At 35.1% G+C, this 24,316-nt stretch overlaps 1 protein-coding gene across 6 annotated transcripts in view; it reads right to left on the bottom strand.

Moving 5' to 3' along the window:
• Nucleotides 1-6,545: 6,545 nt before the first annotated feature.
• Nucleotides 6,546-24,316, bottom strand: part of LOC123553734 (serine/threonine-protein kinase PAK 3-like) — a 75,337-nt gene continuing 57,566 nt past the window's right edge. For all 6 annotated transcript variants that reach the window (XM_045343331.2, XM_045343332.2, XM_045343337.2 and 3 more), the window contains 7 exons: nucleotides 21,394-21,486; nucleotides 20,902-21,001; nucleotides 19,186-19,282; nucleotides 18,070-18,169; nucleotides 17,183-17,320; nucleotides 15,737-15,851; nucleotides 6,546-15,233 (listed from right to left, as the gene is read on the bottom strand). In XM_045343331.2, the coding sequence (XP_045199266.1) occupies nucleotides 15,768-15,851; nucleotides 17,183-17,320; nucleotides 18,070-18,169; nucleotides 19,186-19,282; nucleotides 20,902-21,001; nucleotides 21,394-21,486 (612 nt within the window). In that variant the 3' untranslated portion in view covers nucleotides 6,546-15,233; nucleotides 15,737-15,767. The remainder of the gene's footprint in view (nucleotides 15,234-15,736; nucleotides 15,852-17,182; nucleotides 17,321-18,069; nucleotides 18,170-19,185; nucleotides 19,283-20,901; nucleotides 21,002-21,393; nucleotides 21,487-24,316) is intronic.

Here is a 24,316-nt window from a genome sequence, read left to right as displayed (position 1 = left end):
CGATTTAAGGCCATCATAGCCCTCTTGTTTGTATTTCTACCTCGCTCAGGTTGTCTTTTGTATGTCGTGCATCCATCTAAATTTAGCTTATGTTCACGAACCAACGACCTTAAGCTATTGTGATCATTCTGTGTCCATCGTCTGTCATCAACAACTTGACTGTTAACACTTTAGAGGTCACAATTTTGCCCAATAATAATGAAACTTGCTCATAATGTAGAGTTGCGTCTTGGTCATCTTGGGTCAAATACTAGGTCACTGCGTCAATTAATAGGTAAACCTTGTTAATACTCTATGCGCCACATTTTTATCTAATCTTCATAAAACTTTGTCAGAATATTTGTCTGTATGAAATATATGTCGATATGAAAAATGAGATTCCTGGGGTCAAAAACTAGGCCACCACGTTAAAACAGAAAAATCTTTTTAACACACTAGAGGCCACATTTTCTTCTTTAACTTGGCTTGTTCTACAGAAACTTCTAGAGTCTTCAAAGCAATTTGCCAAAAATATTTCTTGGATGACTGTCTACAAGTGAGCTATGGAAGTCAGGTGAGCTATCAAGATTACCGTCAGAATGACCCTCTTTACGTCTTGACAAATGGCAGCCTCAGAGTGCAGTCAAGTGGAACTATTTGAAAATCCATCCAAAAATGCTACTTCTCGAGGTTAATGACGTTCAACAAAGATGTTCATGAGAAGTAGAATGAAGTTCCCCTAAGCTGTTTATGAGAAACGGGGTTAAGTTCCATCTGTTCATGAGAAGTATAGTGATGTTCCATTAAGCTGTTCATGAGAAGCAGAGTGAAGTTTCATTAACCAGTGCATGAAAAGTAGAGTGAAGTTCCATTAAACGGTTCATAAGAGGTGGAGTGAAGTTCCATTAAGCTGTCCATAAGTAGAGTGAAGTTCCATTAAGCGGCTCATGAGAAGTAGAGTGAAGGTCCAATAAGCAGTTCATGAGTTGTAGAGTGAAGTGCCATTAAGGTATCAATAAGTAGAGTGAGGTTCCATTAAATTAAGTGGTTCATGAGAAGTAGAGTGAAGTTCCATTAAGCAGTTCATGAGAAGTAGAGTGAAGCTCCATTAAGAAGTTCATGAGAAGTAGAGTGAAGTTCCATTTAGCAGTTCATGAAAAGTAGAGTGAAGTTCCATTAAGCGGTTCATGAGAAGTAAAGTGAAGTTCTATTAAGTGTTCATAAGAAGTAGAGCAAAGTTCCTTTAAGCGGTTCATGAGAAGTAGAGTGAACTTCCATCAAAAGATTCATGAGAAGTAGAGTGAAGTTCCATTAAGCAGTTCATGAGAAGTAGAGTGAAGTTCCATTAAGCTGTGCATGAGAAGTAGAGTCAAAACTTTTATTTTGTTAAAAAAAACAATAGCTGTCCGTAAGACAGCGCGCTCCACTATTCGGCGATTTGACAGTAAAATGAATTTATGTCTCTATAAGCGACCTCTACTTTAAAAGGAAGATACACCAAGATATAAAAAGACCCTACTACTCAGAGGGGTTAAAGGTCAAGTATGGAACGGGTAATGATGATGATGGTAAAGATATATTTTGAGTTTCAAGTCATTATCTTATATAGTACCAAAGTTATGTCCAGAAAACGAAGTTTGTCAAAAAATGTAAGTACGAAAGGGACATAATTCTGTCAAAAATACAATTAGAGTTATGGGGATTGTAACCACACGTGCAGATGATGATTATAAAGAAAGATTTTTAACTAGAAGATGATTTTGTAGAAAAGCACAGGTCTCCCCCACTGCATAGTCGTATAGGCAAGAAGTCAATAGGGGACATCAGCGAAAGTCAAAGAGACACTGACGGTTGGCTGCAACAGGGATCATCTACTTGGCATGTCCAATCATCCCACTAAGTTTCAACATTTGGGGCCTAGCGGTTCTGAAGTTATGAATTGGAAACGGTTTTCCATGTTCAGTCCCCTGATCAAGTGATACCAAAATCAATTGGGATCATTTACTTTGTATGTCCAATCATCCTAATAAGTTTCAACATTCTGGGTCAGGTGGTTCTCAAGTTATTGATTGGAAAGAGTTTTCTATGTTCATCCCCCTGTGACCTTGACCTTTGATGGAGTGACCCCAAAAACATTAGGTGTCATATGCTCTGTAAGCCCTTTCACTCTATGAAGTTTGAAGGTTCTAGGTAAAATGGTTCTCAAGTTATTGACCGGAAATGGATTTCAATGTTCTGTTCGCTGTGACCTTGACCTTTAATAGAGTGACCCCAGCATCAATAGATGTCATCTATTCAGCATGTCCAATCACCCTATTCAGTTTCAACATTCTGAGTCAAGTGGTTCTCAAGTTATTGATCGGAAATGGTTTTCCATGTTCAGGCACCTGTGAATTTGACCTTTAACAGAGTGACCCCAAAATCAACAGGGGTCATCTACTCTGCATGACCAATTATCCTGTTAAGTTTCAACAATCTGGGTCAAGTGGTTCTCAAGTTATTGATTGTACATGGTTTTCTATGTTCAGCCCACTTGACCTTTGATGGAGTGACCCCCAACACTATAGAGGTCACCTACTCCATAAGCCCTGCCACTCTTTGAAGTCTAAAGGTTCTAGGTCAAATGGTTCTCAAGTTATTGACCGGAAATGAATTTCCATGTTCTGTCCACTGTGACCTTGACCTTTAACGGTGACCCCAAAATCAATAGAGGTCATCTACTCTGCATGTCCAATCATCCTATTAAGTTTTAACATTCTGCGTCAAGTGGTTCTCAAGTTATTGATTGGAAATGGTTTTCCATGTTCAGGCCCTTTAACAGAGTGACCCCAAAATCAATAGTGGTCATCTACTATGTATGTCCAATCATCCTATGAAGTTTCAACATTCTAGGTCAACTGATTCTCAAGTTATTGATCGGAAATGGTTTTTCATGTTCAGGCGCCTGTGACCTTTGATGGAGTGACACCCAAAACAATAGGGGTCGTCTTCATTGTCCAGCCAGTGGGCTTGTGGTAACAGGCTTGACTGTCAAACCAGAGGTTCGCATTCTGGTCCAGGCACTGGAAATCTTCATTGTCCAGCCAGTGGGCTTGTGGTAACAGGCTTGACTGTCAACCCAGAGGTTCGCATTCTGGTCCAGGCACTGGAAATTTCTGAGATGCTCTTGAGTGTCTCCAACCTAACTAAGAGGCATGTACTGGTTCTTCCCAGGAAAGACGGTTTTTGCGTGTATCGGTGCTATACACCAGGCACATTAAAGAACCAGACTGTTTATTCGTAAAGAGCTAGGCTAAAATAGCCGGACAGGCCTATATCTAAATGATTTCTCTCTATCTGTTCTGGGGGCTTTATCTCACTCTGTCCCTCTGGTCAGATCGCTTTGTGTCTGTACAAGTACAGGATGGATGTCGCACCCTGTGTGGCTGCGTTTGCTATATGTAAAGCGCCCTTGAACGTGTTTATCATGAAAGGGGTGCTATATAAATCTGGTATAATACTAATAATAATAATACTCCATGAGCCCTGCCGCCCTATGAAGTCTCAAGGTTCTAGGTCAAATGTTTCTCCAGTTATTGATCGGAAATGAAGTGTGACGGAAGGATGGATGGATGGATGGACAGACAGGGCAAAAACAATATGTCTCCCCAAATGTGTAGGGGGGGGGGGAGAGACATAATTTCAAGTCATTATCTTTTATAGTACCAAAGATATGTCTATAAACGAAGCTTTCAAAAAAATTAACATGAAAACAAGCAAATTCGATGAATTGGTATCCCCCGCTGAAAGGGCCTGTGGTCAGGAATGGCAAAAAAATATATCCAGCAAAAAGTTAAGGATGTTAATAAGAAGCAAATAATTTCATTAGTCAAAATTAATTTAACAGAAAACAAATGTTTAATTAAAGAGTACATAATAAATGTATGATACTTTGATCCTGACTAAAGAATTTATTTTGAATGGGATATGCTTACTGTAATAAGCTTAGCTTTTAAAATTAAATGCAGTTAACTGAAATGCGAGCTGGGGGAATGGTACAACTTGCATGTTGATAAGTATTCAAGGAAGGTTTGAAAAAAATCTAAAATAAGGCATGAAAAAAAAAATTTTTTTTGAGGGGGGAGGGGGGTTGGGAGGGGGAGGGGGAGGGGGTGTGACCAAGGCAAGTTGGTGACCAGGTGTGGGTGAACAACTTCACATGTTAATAATAAATGTTCAGGGAAAAGAAATGAAAGAAATTTAATGAAATTCTGCCAAACGGTAAGTTCTTTATGTACAAATATGTGGATTTTTAGACAATTAAAGGGCAATAACTCTGAAGTTACAAAGAAATCCCTACGGAACTGTGTGTGCACAACCACATTATAGTGCTCTAAATTCTGTTTAAGTTTCATAGTTCTAGGTCAAATATATCAAAAATTATGATGCAGAAATTGCCATATTTATAGTACCCTATATAGTTAACACTAAAAACTTCTAAGGGCCATTACTCTGGTGTTACTTGGGCAATCTGACTGAAACTTGATGGGCCCCATAACCTCATAGTGGTGAACATGTATATGATGTTTGTTTGAAAAAAATCTCAAATAATGTTGTTGTTTTTTTTTTGGGGGGGGGGGGGGGGTGATCAAGGTGAGGGGGTGACCAGGTGTGGGTACACAACTTCACATGTTTACAATAAATGTTCATGGAAAAGAATGAAAGAAATTTAATGAAATTCTACCAAATGGTAAGTTTGTTATGTACAAATATGTGGATTTTTATACAATTAAAGGGCAATAACTCTTAATTTACAAAACAAATCTGAACGAAATTGTATGTACACAACCACATTATGGTGATCTAAAGTCTGTTTAAGTTTCATAGTTCTAGGTCAAATATATCAAAAGTTATGATGCAGAAATTGCCATATTTATAGTACCCTATATAGTTAACTCTAGAAACTTCTAAGGGCCATAACTCAGGTGTTACTAGGGCAATCTGACTGAAACTTGGCGGGCCGCAAAAACTCATAGTGTTGAACATGTGTATGAAGTAATATATAAATATTCCCAACCATTTCCTAGATATGGCTCCAGACGGACGGACGGAAAGACGGACGGACAACGCCAAAACTATATCCCTCCAACTTTTGTCGGGGGATAATAATACCTTGGTGACCTTGACCTTGGGTATAATGGGCCCAGCCCCCCACACATATTTTGTTTGTATGCTGGACAATGTTTATGTGAAGTTACAGTAAGATATAAGCAATAGTAACAAAGATATGACAGAAAAACAAAGGTTGCCGAAAAACTTTAACTTTAAAAATAACATATTAAGTATTACACCTTGGTGATCTTGACCTTGGGTATAATGGGCCCAGCCCCAGCACATACTTTGTTTGTATGCTGGACAATGTTTATGTGAAGTTACAGTAAGATATAAGCAATAGTAACAAAGATATGACAGAAAAAAAGGTTGCCAAAAAACTTTAACCTGAACAATAAACTGAAACTGAATAATTTGATTAAACGCCTATTTTTAAACAATGATATATTCAATGGCGTTGTACATAATAATTATTATTAACAATATTAATAATGACAATAATAATAATAACAGCCTAAAAATAACATAAGTATAACACCTTGGTGACCTTGACCTGAGGTATAATGGGCCCAGCCCCTGCACATACTTTGTTTGTATGCTGGACAATGTTTATGTAAAGTTACAGTAAGATATAAGCAAAAATAACAAAGAAAAACAAAGGTTGCCGTAAAACTTTAACCAAGAAAGCTCACGCTGACGCCGACACAGACGCCAGGGCAAGTAGAATAGCCCCCCTATTTTCCGAATAGTGGAGCTAAAAAGTATATAAAATAAAAGAGGCCAATAATTATGAACCATCTGAACAAACTTGATCGAGGTCCATAACAGGATGCTACTGACCAATTTTGGTGTAAATCTGACCAGTATTTTCAAAGGAGAAGATGTTTAAGTAAAAATGTTGCACAACGCCACACCATCCAACTATAATAATCACTATTCCTGAACAAAGTTCAGGTGAGCTAATAATAGGGCCAGCAGTTTCATACAAGATTTTTAAAGTTTCCACAATATATATAGGGAAAGTGACTAACCCCTGGTCATGTTTTTTCGACAAATCAGAATAAACTTGGAAGAAGGTCACAGAAGGATCATTTGTGTGATATTATTTCAAAATCAGACTAGCGTTAGAAGGAGATGTTGTTTAAAGGGTTTTTTCTTTTTAATTAAGCTCTGGCTGCCCTATGTGCAACCAAGCTGAATAATTTGAATAATTTTTGCAGACAACCCAAGGAATATCCAGTCCAAGTCGAAGACCACCCAAGGAATATCCAGGCCAAGTTTCATCAACTTCCACCACACTGTTTCAGAGATGTCGTTTGAAGACAAGTGTGGATGGACAGTGAGTGATCACAATAGCTCGACCCAAGCACTTTATGGGGGTGTAAATCACATGTTCCCTCTGGCAACGCAGTGGTAGGCTACTACTGAAATGACATTCAGATTCAGTTAAAACTATACAGATAAAACAACACACATTGTCATTCCATTTATCTTTATTTTCTACCAAAATGACAAAACGTCACACTGACATAAGGATGAGTTTATCAATCATGTTATGCAAATTATTATAATTTGATTCTATTGACTTTGTGGATGAAGATTGTATACATGTGTACAAGAGGGTCAAACTGGCAAAGACAGGGTGTCCACAGGACACATATTGTTTCTCTAAAATTAAACTAATCAAAGTCTGATGCAATCCTACAGTTTAGGGTTTAAGGGTTTGAGTTTTATGTTACATGGCCATATGTCAAATTTCTATCTTGTATTTAAAAGTAATCAAGTGGCAACTCTAGACACTATTACATGTATGTTCATACACCTGGGTAGAACCACTAACCGGGATTGCTTTCTCACATAAAAGTATTTTACATACCAAGTGTCACACAATTATATAATTATCATGAAACATAAATTCTAGCAGTTACACTACTTCCACATTTCACTACGGTAACCTTTTTATACATCTGAGTCATAACACAGAAAGAGGTACAACATTATGTTAAAAACAACAAAAAACCCATGTCAATACTGAATTAAAGTATTTCTATAACCGATTTCCAGCATATTCAAAATTTCTATCCGACGCAAAATTAGACAAAATGAATGAGACAACCTGAAAAATACTATATGGTTTTTGTGGTACCTTTTTACATAATGTGGTTCATTTTTTTAAATTAAAACATTTTGATTTGTGCATATTCTATCCAGCTTATCATACTAATTCATGTAAACATTAGCTCGAGCTGCACCTGGTAAACATAAAGGGAGAAAGTTTTGGTTACTTAAGGCGATTCCACATGTTCATTTACTTAAGGTGATTCTACAAGTTACAACTTGGCTTCATTTATCCAGATAACCTATAAATAAACCAGTATTTGGCATTCAGAAAGTTAATAATGATATGACATAATGGCAGACACTCTATTAACTGAAATTAATGTAAATAGAAAAAGTTATAACAAAAAGCCGACATGTAAACAATTCCAGATAATGTTTCATTAAAATCTTCACCATATATTTTTTTCTCTATGTAAAAATGTCATAAAGGGTGTTTTCCCATAATAGACTCAAATAATGAAAACTTTTTGAATTCAAATATTTCAAGTAAGTCCAGCAAAAAGCAGACACACACACTGTCTTTTAAACTGACTACATTTTCATCAAAATGTGGCTTTTTTTAATCAAATTCTACATTGTAGGAAAAATAAATGTTGAGCAGCCCTGCCATAAACAAAATAGAAAGTATTTCCTATAGATAGCTACAATGGCAGTTCCTACTACAAAATAATCATCATTTATAAAATCTCAAATCTCTCATTTAGAAGGTAATGTTTGATTTCTACAACAAATCGTTCAGTTATCAAAATTAATGTTTTGATTTAAAAAAAATATGCTTGTAACCATTATCGCTTCCATTAAAAATTTCTTACTTTCCTTTTATATCTCAATTTTCCATGTTGAAGTATTTATTTGCAAAAACATATTTAGCTGTTTTTTATCATTATATCTCAATGCATACACAATGTCAGACTGACTGGCAACCCAAATCCAATTATTACTACAATATGGGCAGGCATATTTGATACACCTTAAAACTACAGTTAGCAAACTTCACAAACACAAATTACCCAAACATCACAAATAGCACTAAATTTCTAAAGCACATAAGCTGCAAAATTTCATTTCTATATTCCTGTGTTAGTTCAAGTTCTAAAATTCTTCACTCACCTAAAAGGTCAGTAAAACACCATTACAAACAAAGAATGTTCAGACATATAAAAAACAGAGTTTTATACTGTAAAAATCTAGTCTTCTACAGATAGTATATATCAATTAATCTTGGTAAGTTCCGACTATTTTTGCATAATCAATGCTTAATTAAATTTCATGTTGTCATCAAATTAATAGAAAACAAACCTCATTGGTTAAAAAAGTTCATCGAAGTAGAAAAACTGTCAACAAAAATTATTGGTCAACAAAGTGACACATGATTTCCACACATTATTTACAAAGAGGGTATGCCGTCATTGCCGTCACTGGGCATGCATAAACAGAATCTTCTATTGTTTAACCAGGTTGCATCCTGTGCTTCAAGAGGATCCTAAATTATATAACAGTTGAAAAATCATCAAGAAGAGGTGTATGAAAAAAGCTATATCAAAGAAAAAACATACATTACCATTCTAGAGGAAAAATACATACTTGTGTTCAAGGCTACAACACTATATACATATATAATATATACATGTGAGAATGGATTAAAAACTTGTATAAAATACATAAAAAATGTATAAATTACCAACATCACATAATTCTACAAAATGTTTTGCACAAAAAGACTATGCAAGTTACATTCAAAAAGACTAGGCCAATGATCGCTTGTAAAGCTATGTACAAAATATACGCTAAGTAGGGAAAGGTCAACGGTTATAATTGCTCAATTCAAATTTCAGATTGCAAAGAATATATCTGTAACATAATTACTATATCGGGACCAATTCTCATTACATGTACATTACAGTTTGTACTTCATAGGTTAGTAAATAAATGGGAAAGTATTTGTTTTTTTTTACTCAAAAGAACAGTCTGTTGAGTACATCTGTGACACCAACAATCTGTAGTCTGATGTTTTCAATGAAGACTTCAAAATGCCCAATTTTTCTATTTTTTTTTTGCTCTGTCATTGTTACATTAGTACAGATTGCAGGAATGTTTAATCTGCAGATACAAACAGCTATGTGAAGTTCCATCAGTACAAAGTACTACACCGATTCTAAATGTCATCCCTTTATATTTATTTATATTTCAATCTAAATTTATAACCCTTTCAAATGAAGAACTGTTTTTGGACTTCTAGATCAACAAGTTTCCAGATGATAAAATAATAGCTTCAGTGCAAGTTGACTGATTAAGAGCAACATCATTGTCAATTCAGTATCTATTATATGTAACACAGGCTAAAACAGTGTTATATGATTAACCCAAACAGATGAAAGACCATTTTTCCTATCTACTTATCTAAAATGAAGAGATCAAAAAAACACTTAAGAGATCAAATGGGGGAAAAATGAAACATTTTCTTTACTGTTTTTGTGTCTTGTCAAAGTAAACATTCTGGTTATATCATAACATTCAGCACAGTTGGAGATGCTGGCTTAAAACAGTAGAAATTTTGTGTTTAAATATTACATAAAGGGCAGAACAAAATCAAACTTATTTTAAGTCACAACAAAGGGGAAATACAGATATCATTTCACAGAAAAAGCAAGTAACAAATTTATCTTTGTATCTCTTCTTGTATCATTTGGAGTTCATTCATGAGAGACAAAGCTGATAAATTATTGAACATTTTGGTCAATTATGCATTTTTTTATTTACATACCAATTATCAAAAAGGATGCCTATGTTTACATGTGAAAGGCTGGTCAATAAATCTGTTCTTTATATTACGTCATGCTGTGATATATCAAACCTTTGGAGAGATTTCCACACATTCAAGGAAAGTTTAACATTTGTGCATAAAGTAAGTCCTAACATAATCATGACTTGGCTAGTCATAATCTTAGACTGCCTGTCATAACTATAACTAGACCTGTCATGACTAGGCCAGACTGTCAGCCTGACAATCTTTTATGCCAACAAAATACCACCCCCTAATTCACTTTCTCAATTACTCATGACAACAGATTACATAAACAAACTCTCATTTTACAAGTTACTATGCTATAAAGGGATTATGCTTCTAACATCACAATATATCTACTGCATATACCATGTCTCAACATTGCATGATAATGTTTTTCCATATCACTGTTATTTTTACACCTTAAGACAGACTACAGTCCCGTTGTGTTTTATCTTTATTAATATAAAAAGTGAATTTCATAAATTCTACATTCCACACCCTCTAAAATTATCAATTACATTTACACCTGGGTTCAAGGTTAAAAAACAAGAGTTTGGTGACCAGTCTGAAAGCTCCACGATCTGATTGGATGATTCTAACCTCATTTTTGAAACTGACCAATAGCAAAGCAGCATTGTGAGACTGGTCTTATGATTCTGTGTTATAAACTTGAAGCCAGGTCATTACAAGCTAAAATTACTTTCACAAAAATTACATGGCAGGGCCAAAAGCAGTTGATGAGCATTTTAATGATACCCTTAGGTTTTGGTGTCCATTGCATCAGCATATAATAACACATAAAAAGAAATAGAATTGGCCCACATAATAAAACAAACAAGAGGACCATGATGGTCCTGAATCGCCCACCTCTTCCCACATGACCCAGTTTTGAGTATGACGTCGTTTTTTCTATTATTTGACATAGTGACCTAGTTTTTGAGCTCATGTGACCCAGTTTTGAACTTGACCTAGATATTATCAAGATAAAAATTCTGACCAATTTTCAAGAAGATCCATTGAAAAATATGGTCTCTAGAGAGGTCACAAGGTTTTTCTATTATTTGACCTATTGACCTAGTTTTCGAAGGTAGGTGACCCTGTTTTGAATTTTACCTAGATATCATCAATGTGAACATTCTCACTAATTTTCATGAAGATCTCATGAAAAATATGGCCTCTAGAGAGGTCACAAGGTTTTTCTATTTTTATACCTACTGGCCTAGTTTTTTAAGGCATGTGACCAAGTTTCAAACTTGACCTAGATATCATCAAGGTGAACATTCTGACCAATTTTTATGGAGATCCATTCACAAGTATGGCCTCTAGAGAGGTCACAAGGTTTTTCTATTTTTAGACCTACTGACCTAGTTTTTGACCGCATATGACCCTGTTTCGAACTTGACCTAGATAACATCAAGATGAACATTCAGACCAACTTTCATACAGATCCCATGAAAAGTATGGCCTCTAGAGAGGTCACAAGGTTTTTTTATTATTTGATCTACTGACCTAGTTTTTTAAGGCACGTGACCCAGTTTCAAATTTGACCTAGATATCATCAAGGTGAACATTCTGGCCAATTTTTATGGAGATCCATTCACAAGTATGGCCTCTAGAGAGGTCACAATGTTTTTCTATTTACAGACCTACTGACCTAGTTTTTGACCACACATGACCCTGTTTCGAACTTGACCTAGCTATCATCAAGATGAACATTCAGACCAACTTTCATACAGATCCCATGAAAAATATGGCCTCTAGAGAGGTCACAAGGTTTTTCTATTATTTGACCTACTGACCTAGTTTTTGACGGCACGTGACCCACTTTCGAACTTGACCTAGATATCATCAAGGTGAACATTCTGACCAATTTTCATGAAGATCTCATGAAATATATGGCCTCTAGAGAGGTCACAAGGTTTTTCTATTTTTAGACCTACTGACCTAGTTTTTGACCGCACGTGACCCAGTTTCAAACTTGACCTAGATATTATCAAGATGAACATTCAGACCAACTTTCATACAGGTCCTATGAAAAATGTGGCCTTTAAAGAGGTCACAAGGTTTTTCTATTATTTGACCTACTGACCTAGATTTTGACGGCACGTGACCCACTTTCGAACTTGACCTAGATATCATCAAGGTGAACATTCTGACCAATTTTCATGAAGATCTTGTGAAATATATGGCCTCTAGAGAGGTCACAAGGTTTTTCTATTATTTGACCTACTGACCTAGTTTTTGATGGCACGTCACCCAGTTTCGAACTTGACCTAGATATCAAGATGAACATTCTGACCAATTTTCATGAAGATCTCATGAAATATATGGCCTCTAGAGAGGTCACAAGGTTTTTCTATTTTTAGACCTACTGACCTAGTTTTTGAAGGCATGTAACCCAGTTTCGAACTTGACCTAGATATCATCAAGATGAACATTCTGACCAACTTTCATAAAGATCCCATGAAAAATGTGACCTCTAGAGTGGTCACAAGCAAAAGTTTACGGACGCACGCACGCACGGACGGACGACGGACACCGCGCGATCACAAAAGCTCACCTTGTCACTTTGTGACAGGTGAGCTAACAAAAACAATGCAGATGAAAAAAAGAAACAAAATGGACCCTTCTGCAGAGTTACTATTTGTAATATTACCAAATAAAACATCTCTACACAATTATCCATGATTTATATTCCATAGCATTTCTATAAAATCAACAATCAAAATAAATTTTCACAAAGAGTAATATCAGGTAAGGTAGTTCTGCATGTTTGATAAACTGTAAGTTACACTGTTACATCATTTATCCATATGACATAGAATAAAATCTGGATCTGGCATTCAGAATCACACCACAAATCACCAGCAAACTGGGCGTTCACATATAAATCATGTAATCTTAGTTTTTTTGTTTTTTTTGGTTTTTGTTGGGTTTAATGTCACACTGACTCAGCTGAAGTCGTAAGGCAACAGTCCAGCTTTATGCAGCGGAGGAAGATCCCAGGTGTCCTTGAGAGCATTACTGAAAAAATTCTACACCAAAGCAACATTCTCAACCCAACCAGCTGAGGGGCTAGTGGTTTAAAGTTAGCTACCTTAACCTCTCAGCTGTGGAGGCCCCTTGCAATTGAAGTATCTTTCTAAAGAATGAATAGTATACTAAATATGGCACATGAAAAATTCCAAATAATGTTACAAATTCAGCTTGAAATATGCAGTTCCATTCTACTACAGGAAATATTTTTTAAAAACATACATTCAGATCTATACATTTAATATGAAAGTATGATAAAAACATGTAGATTACAACTGTGAGAAGTTTCACTGAAATCAACTGTTACGCAAAGTCATCAAACTTTGAAATTTCCAACAGACTCCCATTATGAAAACTTGCTTCATGTCTAATTTTTCATGTTAGTCTAGCAAAAAAATTTAGGGAATAATCCTGTTTTGTTTTTATATCCAAATGTTTTAAAAAAATATAAGAAACATCAGATTCTACAGCAGACAAGAATATGACCTGCAAAAGCAAACGAAAAGATCAAAACAGAAGCTGTCTTAGACTTGTATAATATTATACAACATTAATGTATAGACAAAGCATACGCAGACTGAAATATAAGTGTTGATGAATAAGAAACGTATCTCTCTAAAAGTTACTATCTTATACATGGTACATGTAAGTGCAGACAAGGTAGTTCCGAAGAAACAAGTTCTGCATTTTAATATGACAAGTCATGTTTACTTTTACATGACCTTGACTTACTCATGGTGACAAGATACAGTGCTACAATAGTTGAAATATTTCCTTGTAGAACCTCTGCTATTGCTGTAACTCACTGTTAGTTTCATGTTCAGATGTTAAACACATCACAGTATTTCATGTTAAGCACCAATCACCTTCTATGTTTTTGTATGAGAGCTCAATATATTGATATAGATATTATCACAGCTGTGGCTGTTACAAGTACACAAATATATTTTATGCTAACTAATGAAATACTGTATTCTATCAGTTAAATATTTTTATATCTCATCATTCACAATGTGAAAATATGAAATCTATATTTTCACACTGTGAGAGATATAGCTCAGCCCTCTCATACATTGTGTATGAATTTCAAATTATTTGCTTAAAACAGGATGAAAATCGATGTCGCACTGTGTTCTTTATAGTATATTTCTAGATTCAAATTCTTTTACTTAATAAGAATTTCATAACGTTATGCAGCAAAAAATAAAATAAAATGGAACTTTATGTTGTGTGCGTCTTTCCAACGTCGCAACACGTCTGACGTCATGTCTGTTTACGCGCGTCTGTTTCCCACGCTGAAATTAAAAATTGTTGCAAAATGCACATCTCAACGTAATTGAGCATAAAATAAAAAGAAAATATGGTTGTTTTTTGTGAATATGGAATATATCTCACCTCGAAGTGAGAAAATGTTCACATTTTCACTCGTGCTACGCGCTCATGAAAATATTTGGAATTTTCTCACTTCTCAGTGAGATATATTCCATATTCACTCAAAACAAACAAATATCCTCTATATATTCAGTAATTATCCTTGGTAAAGGTGCTAACTGTATCAATAATATGGAGTTGATGTGTATTCACTACATTTAAGTTCAGTGTATCCAAGATTATCTATAACCCTAGGAATATACCTGAAACACAACGCCTCAAATAGTGTGTATACCATGAACAAATGTAGATGTTTCCACTGAACAGATTTAAACTACTATATTGTATAACCAGTTTCATAAAATTGTATCCAATCGTGTAATATTACATGAATTCATGGTCAAAATGAGCATTTGTTGTTGTCTCTGGTTAGCTATGTCTAGATTAAACTACTTTTCCAAGAGCAGGTTTCACAAATATCAGTTACACAAATGTTTTAGCTAATGCACTGTAAAATAATTCAAAATTACAAAAGATCAATCTGTGCTACATAACAAATTTATTGTATCCATGGTTCAGCCATGAAGAATATTTCACATCTGTATCCGTACTCAAATGTAACAGTCACCCCAGATACAAGTGTAAATGGTATCCAGTAATAGTTAACAGTATGCCAGGTACTGGTGTAAATGATATCCTAGATGTACATTCAGCCAATATTATTTGTATCCAGCATTCAAGCTACAGACAGATGTATATGTAATGTGAAGCACTCTACGAAGCTGATGATGAAGCAATGTGGGGCCAGCAGTCATGTTTTGATTACATCTTTTATCACAAGCTTCATCTGAAATAAAAAATTACAAAATATAAACAGTGAAAACTTCTAATAATCACATGGAGAGGTAGCATCTGAAAGGTCCCCTGAAAACAGTCACATCGTAAAAACAATTACCATTACCAATCTGGACTAAATATTGTTTGCAAAAAATTCTGTGGTTTCTACTGAAACGATTATTTCACAGGGACATGAATTCACAGATTTCAAAGATATTGTAAATGGAGAATATGTTTGTTAAGACTGATGCAAGCTCAAAATGCGGAAAAGGCAGTCCCCTACAAACGTTTTCATGGAATGTGACAATAAGGAGGCTAGTATTTATAACAATGCATATTGCTGACTTCCACAAATAATTAAACCAAGCCTATCACATAAATATAACTTGCCATTTGTGCTATTACTGAGTTATTAAAAAGATATCAAGGCAAGAATACAAAAAGTTATGAACACATATAAAAAAAATTACCAAAAAAAACAACAATAAAATAAAGAAGAATAACCAACTTTACCTTTATAAAGAGAGACTTATTCCAGCAAGAGTTAGTGCCCTTTCTGAGATTCCTTGGAAGCCATGATGAGTGGAACTAGGCTAGCCAGCGGCTTGGCCAGACGTAAAAATGGATGCTGAAAACATAAATAACATGTGACAAATAATAATAACATTTACAGCATATTAAATACTTCCAAGCATTGTCCTAAACCAGTGACTACAATTAATTTTGCTTTCAAATTAACATGCAAAGCATTGGAGATCCCTAGAACTACAGTCACATACCCAAGGCACATGTCATTGGTATTTTTGTATTTATTTACTAAGCAAGAAAGATGTTTCAGCCAAAAAGTGACCTTTAGATACTAATAAGAAAAGTTAACAATTGTTAATACATAACAGATCCATCATGTTCATTCTTTGAACTTATTTTTCTATTGGGACTCTAGACGCTGGACATCAGGCTTTCAGGTTAAAAACATTTTAATGGCTGACACTAAACCTAGTAACTAGAGCTATCGCTTTGTCTTTCATACCCCTAAAAAACTGCTTTGTGACACAACATAAGATTATTTCTCAGCTTGCAGGTGCTGAAAGGAATTTCTTGCCTAAACAGTTACCCTCGAGACTGGAATTTCCCATCTGCACCTACAACCAGTGAAAGAATCTTATAATCCGGTTCAATGGATACAATTATCAAAACAGACAAGCTAGAATTATAATATTTGTGTATTTCACATATTACTAGCGATCACTGTGTCAAGTTTCCTTTCATTCCCTTCAGTGAAGACAGTCAAATGTGAAAAAAAAAAATAACGAAAAGAGATCATTTAAAACTATCCAAAATATATCAATATAGCCATTTTGAAGAAACTATCCCCAGCCCATGGAATTCTTAACTCTTGGAACCATATTGCCTTAAAAAGAAAACTAACCCTTCCCTGTGACACAGCATGAAGGAATTTGGCAAATGGTCACCAAATGAAAACTAGTACCCCACCCTTGGCATCCACATTTGTTTAACAAATAAATATAGCTTGAAGGACTTTGGTAAAGGGCCAACCAAGGAATATTGCTAAGAAAGTGTTTTGAAATATATCAAGGGGTTTCTGAGATATCCTTAAGTTCTTCCTTTTGGTTCCAGTAGCAGCCAGAATTTTAAATGAATAACCTAGATTTTAAGGAATTTGGAAGAAAACCATCCAACTAACATTCCTGTGAAGTTTGGGTGAAATTAGCTTTGTGGTTCAGAAAAAGTCTGGATGACAGACCAACTACTGACATTCAACAATCCTAAAAGCTCACCAGTGGCAAGCTTAAAATTTAATTAAATTCGGATACTGACACAAACGCAAACACCACTAAACAGGCAAGTGCAACAGCTCAAACTATTTTTAGAACTGTAAAACTATAGGACGGGTGGTGTGAAACTTAAGCAGTTTAAAGTAAACAATCATCAACAAACCTTCAGTAATTCCGAGGCTGCAGCTCTCTTTTCTACATCCACTTCCAGACATTTATCAAGGAAATCTTGGAAGACAGGAGACAGTGTGTGTTTCTCTTTGATCTCGGGTTTACCATTGGTTGCAATCAAATATAATGCCTGGAAAAAATAAGGAACACAATTACCAAGGAGCATATGGTTTATCTCTAATTACACTAAGTCAGACAGTACATTCCAACTCTGTGAAATTATTGGCCTTTGACAAGGATGCAATCATAATCAAGCTTAATGACCATATTGTTTAGATACCCTAGATCACAAGCAGGGCTGTTACTGAACATTTTGTATTGGTAAACCAATTGAAAATTATCAACAATATATTGATTTATCAATAAGACTCTTCTGCATGAAGAAATATTTCAAAGTTAAATGTCAAGATTAGATAACACTTTTTGTCCTTGTGATATAAGATGATTATCAAGTACAATTAGTTTAAATCCAATTTTTTAAAAATTCAAACAATTTACTTGTTATTTATCGTCAATAATTCTGCTTCTTTTTTTGACTGACTGTATCAATATTATAAAATCGCATATTGATACATATTGACAGGGGCGAATCATCAATACATCATTACAGCAATAATCAACTACAGTCCTAGTGATTTACTCTCCCTGTCAAGCTAGCAGGCTGGACATTCGAAAGATTTCTGGAGCACTGTGTAGATGAACCAGCTGCTATCAATACTGTTATTCATAGATTTTTTTAATTAACACATAGAAGCAAAAGCCCTTCACACACTTCAAATATGCATTCACATACTTTACAACTGCCAATGTGTTTCATACCCATATGAAAACTGCTATAATTCCATAATTCATTTTCAAATTATTCATTTTTACACTTACCCGAATAGGGTTTTCATTTAAATATGGTGGTTCTCCTTCTATCATTTCTATACACATTATTCCTAAACTCCAAATATCTACAGTTGGACCATACTGCTTCCTGAAACACACAAATTCCAAAATACATGTGGGAAATTTTCAATAGGAATCCGAGGTTTAAAACTGCAATATCACCTGATCAGACATCCAGATTTTACAAAACACTTGTGGAATTTAGATGTTCAAAAATGTGTTAATTTATTTGGTGTAATGGGTATAGTGTTGGCACATCAAAATATTCTTGTTCGGTATTTAGTCTCACCAACACAATTGAGGTTAAATGGCAACTTTCCAGCCATTGATGGGAAAGGAACTCCTAAAGCACCTGTCAATACACTATTTCAGGCACAGGTGGACACCTATATTCTGCAAGCTGGACGGATTGCTAAGTATTCTTCAACCCTTACAGTTCCTCAGCCACATGGGTGAGAGACAGATGATTCAAATTTAGTACATTTAACTACTTTGCCACGAAAATCCAGATGCACGTTTGATTTAGTCATCAGACAAAATTTATCATGTATACATTTTTTGTTGTGTTTAGAGTCACATCAACTTAATTTAGGTCAGATAGCGATTTTTCCCGCTTTTCATGGTGAAAGCATACCCCAGGTTCCTCTCGGGCACTATTTCAGACATGGGTAGGCACCTGGGTAGAACCACTGATATTCCATAAGCCAACTGGAATTCTACACCTCGAGCAGAATTTCAAACCCATATCAGTGCCGCGTAAGTGATTTAAGTCATCCACCTTAACCACTTGTCCATGATGAGCCCTATCAGGTATAGCAATTTACAACTTGAATACACAGCTATACATCACTCCTGTCTATATCTGGTTTCCATTAAATCTAATCATTTCAAACATTCACCAACGTAAGTGTTTTTTTTTTTTTATATTTCACTTACACTTCAGCCATACCTGGACCCAGCTTTAGAGATAATTCAATGTCGGACTGCATCCATGGAGTCAGTAACTGGGTAAAACCTTAAGTTACTTGTCTAAAAAGCTCAGTTCTATTAACTTAAGACCTTGAGTCATCTAGGTTTGGAGCCGAAAGTTCCTTCCAATTTTACCTTGTGACAACTTCAGGAGCCATCCAATATGGAGTTCCCACCATTGTTGATCTTTTATTTTGTTCAGGAGAAAGTTGAGCACAGAAACCAAAGTCAGCTGAAAATACATAACAGATCATAAATAGCTTCAAGAATCCCTCACATACAAAACTGAACGAGTACAACGCTCTGTAGCTCGATACTTACGTAACAACTATGGTCAAACAAGCAGTGTCACCCAAATGCTTAAAGACCTCAACTGGCAATCCTTTGAACAAAGCCGCATCAAAATTCCCTTATTATACTTTTTAAAATAAAGTACAATCTTATTGCAGTTGACCATAACCACCTCACACCTACAAGGAACCTGAATTACATGATCCAAAAATCTCATATGCAGTAACATTCTAACTCCTTCCCCCCCCCCCCCCCCCCCCAAAGAACAATTTGTTCCTGGAATGGCCTTCCCCTACACATACAGTCCAGCCCCAGTTTGATTCTATTCACTGAGAGGCTGGCAGCTGTAACATTCTAATCTATATCTATGTTTTTAATCTTAGTAATTGTAGTTTTATTTAACTTTGCACCTAATGAGCTTGCTGATCTTTTAACAGTCATCCCAGACAAGCGCCTCCCAGTTATAATCAGAATTGATTGTTGGGCAGTACACCATAGATGTAGATGAAGAAAATTTTCCTGTGCATTTTAAACTTTATAAACCATATTACATTGTTACCTAATGATCTATAAAAAGTATTTTGTCAGTCTGGAGTGTTTCTTACAAATATTAGCAATCGTATGTGGGAAATGAACACATTCTTGACTTTTGCCCTGCACAATGAACTGTATTATGCAGTCAGGATGTGAAGAAGTTCTTGTATAAAGAACATCTTAACAAGGGATAAATAGACCATGGTTCAATAATGCACAGTTTGTTTTATCAGCAATTGTCATGATTGTTACACAAGTAAGTCTCCTTTAAAACTTAATCTCAGGTATTGGGCTTTTACAAACACTAAATTGGTAGTAAAACAGTTAGTTCATGGAAATTTTGTGAAAAGTTGACACTACTGATCCTTGAACACATGGGACCCATTTTAAACTGTCACCCTTACGCTACTGGCCTCTAGCAAAAAGACTGAAGTCATCCCTGCTACGCCAGAAAATAGTTTTGTCTGTTCCCCAAACCCACATGAAGTAATTTACACTGTTCCATGTCAATAAAAACTAGAGCACACTAGTTTACATAGACTTCATTCAAAATTAATCGAAGTATTTTGAAAATTTTAAGCACATAACTCACATATCATTCAGCAGCACTGGCTGATAGACCAGACAGATTTGTGTCTTGTCTAAAATGTCTCACTTGGATCTAACCTTAAACTTCATTGTTGGCAGTAATTATGTTGCTAGGTGTTGTGTTTAAAATCTAACTGTCGTAGTTCAGGTCATTCAGCTACTTTCCTGCTTCAGTGGTTGAGGAAAACTCTGGCGGTCTTCTGTGCATTATTTCAGGTGCCAGTAGGCCCCTGGGTAGAACCACCAAACTTCAGCAACCCAACTGGATAGCTCTATCATACATGACCAGACAATGGCTCAAATCCAACACATGAGAAGTGATTAAAAGTCAGTGAACTTGGGCAATGATACCACTAACCGGTCTGCAGAGGGCAACAGATCTCAATAATCAAGATTCAAAGGACTATAGTTTTTACTGTACTCCATACTCTTACTTACTTAGTTTAACACTGCCATCCATACCAAGCAGGATATTATCACTCTTGATATCTCTGTGTATCACATTGTTTTCATGGAGAAATTCTAAAGCTTGCAAACACTGAAACATTAAATAATTGTCCATCAGTAAATCAGGCTAACATTATCGAAGTTTAAGAAAGGACTTAATATGTTTTACAAAAATAAGTGTCACTGATCGCATATTTTCATCAACAAAAATCCCAACAAACTAAAATTCTCCAGTCTGAAAAAGTAAATGCAGAGTGGAACAGTGTTCTAGTGCTGAAAGTGTTGGCCACCCAACCTTGAGGTCATGGGTTCAAACTTTGAGTCACATCAAAACCATAGGTGACATCAAAACTGGTTTTCCCAGAAGACAGACTCACAAGTGATTTAACTAAGCTTCAAGCTTTCATTACAACAGAGCTGAAATAAACCAGTATAAACAAACAGAATGCAGATGTAACTATTTGAATTATAAACTGTGTTTACCTCTCTGGCTACAGCCGCTATTTGACCTTCATCCATACACGTGTCCGTCACAACATCTGTCAGAGAACCACCAGCCAAATACTCCATTACAACCTGTGTACAAATAACAATTTAGAAAGCATTCAAATTGATAACTGAACAATTTATATTCTTTACAACCAGAATGTGTATCTTCTATACTGAAGATTTATTTTTTAATCAGGATTATTATCTTGTTCAAAATGATGTCAATAAAAATTGCAGAAATCACATGTTTAATACAAGAGCACCGCCTTGCAGGTGCTGACGCTCATCTGATTTTTTTTTTGTACAATAGAAAAATTGTCCTACCCATGATTTTCTAAGTCCAAAAAGGGCCATAATTCTTGCAAAAAGCAAGATGGAGTTACGTTTCTTGATGTACATAGTCAGCTTATGATGTTGAACAACTGTTGCAAGTTTCAAAGCAATAGCTTGAATAGTTTAGGAGAAAAGCTGACCTAAACATAAAACTTAACCAATAAATCTGATATTTTCTAAGTCCAAAAGGGGACATAAGTCTTTCAAAAAGCAGGACAGAGTTATGTTTCTTGCTGTATATGGTCAGCTTATTAGGGTGAACAAGTGTTGCAAGTTTTAAAGCAACAGTTTTGATAGTTAATGAGAAAAGCTGACAAACATATTACTCAACCAAGAAAACTGATTTTCTAAGTCCAAAAGGGGCAATAATTCTTGAAAAAAGCAGGATGGAGTTATGTTTCTTGATGTACAGGTTCAGCTTATGATGGTGAACAAGTGTTGCAAGTTTCAAAGCAATAGCTTTGATAGTTTAAGAGAAAAAGTTGACCTAAACATAAAACTTAACCAAGAAATCTGATATTTTCTAAGTCCAAAAGGGGCCATAAATCTTGCAAAAAGCAGGATGGAGTAATGTTTCTTGCTGTAAAGGGTCAGCTTATGATGGTGAACAAGTGTTGCAAGTTTAAAAGCAATAGCTTTGATAGTTTAGGAGAAAAGCTGACCTAAACATAAAACTTAACCAAGAAAACTGATTTTCTAAGTCCAAAAGGGGCAATAATTCTTGCAAAAAGCAGGATGGAGTTATGTTTCTTGCTGTAAAGGGTCAGCTTATGATGGTGAACAAGTGTTGCAAGTTTAAAAGCAATAGCTTTGATAGTTTAGGAGAAAAGCTGACCTAAACATAAAACTTAACCAAGAAAACTGATTTTCTAAGTCCAAAAGGGGCAATAATTCTTGCAAAAAGCAGGATGGAGTTATGTTTCTTGATGTACAGGGTCAGCTTATGATGGTGAACAAGTGTTGCTAGTTTCAAAGCAATAGCTTTGATAGTTTAGGAGAAAAACTGACCTAAACATAAAACTTAACCAAGAAATCTGATATTTTCTAAGTACAAAAGGGGCCATAAATCTTGCAATAAGCAGGACAGAGTTATGTTTCTTGCTGTACAGGGTCAGCTTATGATGGTGAACAAATGTGCAAGTTTCAAAGCAATAGCTTTGATAGCTTAGGAGGAAAGCTGACCTAAACATAAATCTTAACCTGGCAACGCCGACGCCGACCAAGTGATGACTATAACTCATCATTTTTTTTTTTTCAAAAAATCAGATGAGCTAAAAATGTCCAGTTTTACCATATTTAAATGGGAAGTAACTGTTGAATTTCACAGATGTCTTGCGACAATGAAAGAAGTGCACATACTGTCCGGCAAGCACAATATTACCTAGCCAAAAAGGATGTTCATATTTCTTATTGCAAAACTTGTATCTTCTTATCACAGTTAATGTTGTGGGTGTAAAATAAAGCCATTTTATATTTTTCAGTAATAACTATCTTATTAGTATCTGATACTGGTTTTTAACAACATTGGTTGATTCACCTTGTAACAGTCTTTTCACATTGAACTTCTCAAACTTGTGGAATGAAAATGACAAGATGCTTGGCAGAGCCTAACATTTTATTATTATAATCAACTTGTTTAATAAATTCAAAAAGAAAACTCTCGTAAGACTCTATTAATGGCATACTCATTTCTTACAATAAATGATATATAGAGGATACTTGTTTTGAATGAATATTTTGAGTCAGAAAATTTTTCACGAGCGCGTAGCGAGAGTGAAAATGTGAAAATTTTCTCACTTCGAGGTGAGATTTATTCCATATTCACAAAAAACAAATTTTCTTTTTATTTTATGCTTAATTACGTTGAGATTTGCATTTTGCAATAAATTTTAATCTCAGCGCTGGAAACAGACGCACGTAAACAGACATGACGTCAGACGTATTGTGACGTTCTAAAGATGCACACAACATAAAGTTCCATTTTATTTTATTTTTTGCTGCCTAACATTATGAAATTCTCATTAAGTAAAATAATTTGAATCGAGAAATATACTATAAAGAACAAAGTGAGACTACAATTTTCATCCTGTTTTAAGCAAATAATTTAAAATTCATACACAATGTACAAGTAGATCGGCATTTACAGTGAGTGATATGCAGTGAGTGATATGGATTATATCTCACTGATAAAACACAGTATTTCATCAGTTAGCATAAAATAAAAATTTGTTCTTGTTGTTCCTGAGCTTGAATAAAATTCGAAATACAAATATCAGTGATTTTCTATATACATATTAAAGGGACATGTATCCATACAAAATTTTTCTACATATTTTATTGAATAAGTGTTTTAACAGATAAATTTTCTTAAGCATACTGACTCATTTCAAAATTCTACCTTTGGAAACTGCTAATAAAAGAATTTTCTAAATTTCAAACAATTTGACAAATATTTCAGAGCACACAGCTACAAAATGATGCCATACACCTCAATATGAAATTGCCACAGGAATACAGACAAATACTAAAATTGAAGTTTCGCATGAAACTTAACAAGTTTAAAAATGAGAATGTTGTAACAACA

Source organism: Mercenaria mercenaria, chromosome 7, assembly GCF_021730395.1.
Source record: "Mercenaria mercenaria strain notata chromosome 7, MADL_Memer_1, whole genome shotgun sequence".
NCBI classification, from domain to species: Eukaryota; Metazoa; Mollusca; class Bivalvia; order Venerida; family Veneridae; genus Mercenaria; species Mercenaria mercenaria.
This window is presented reverse-complemented; position numbering and strand designations above follow the sequence as displayed.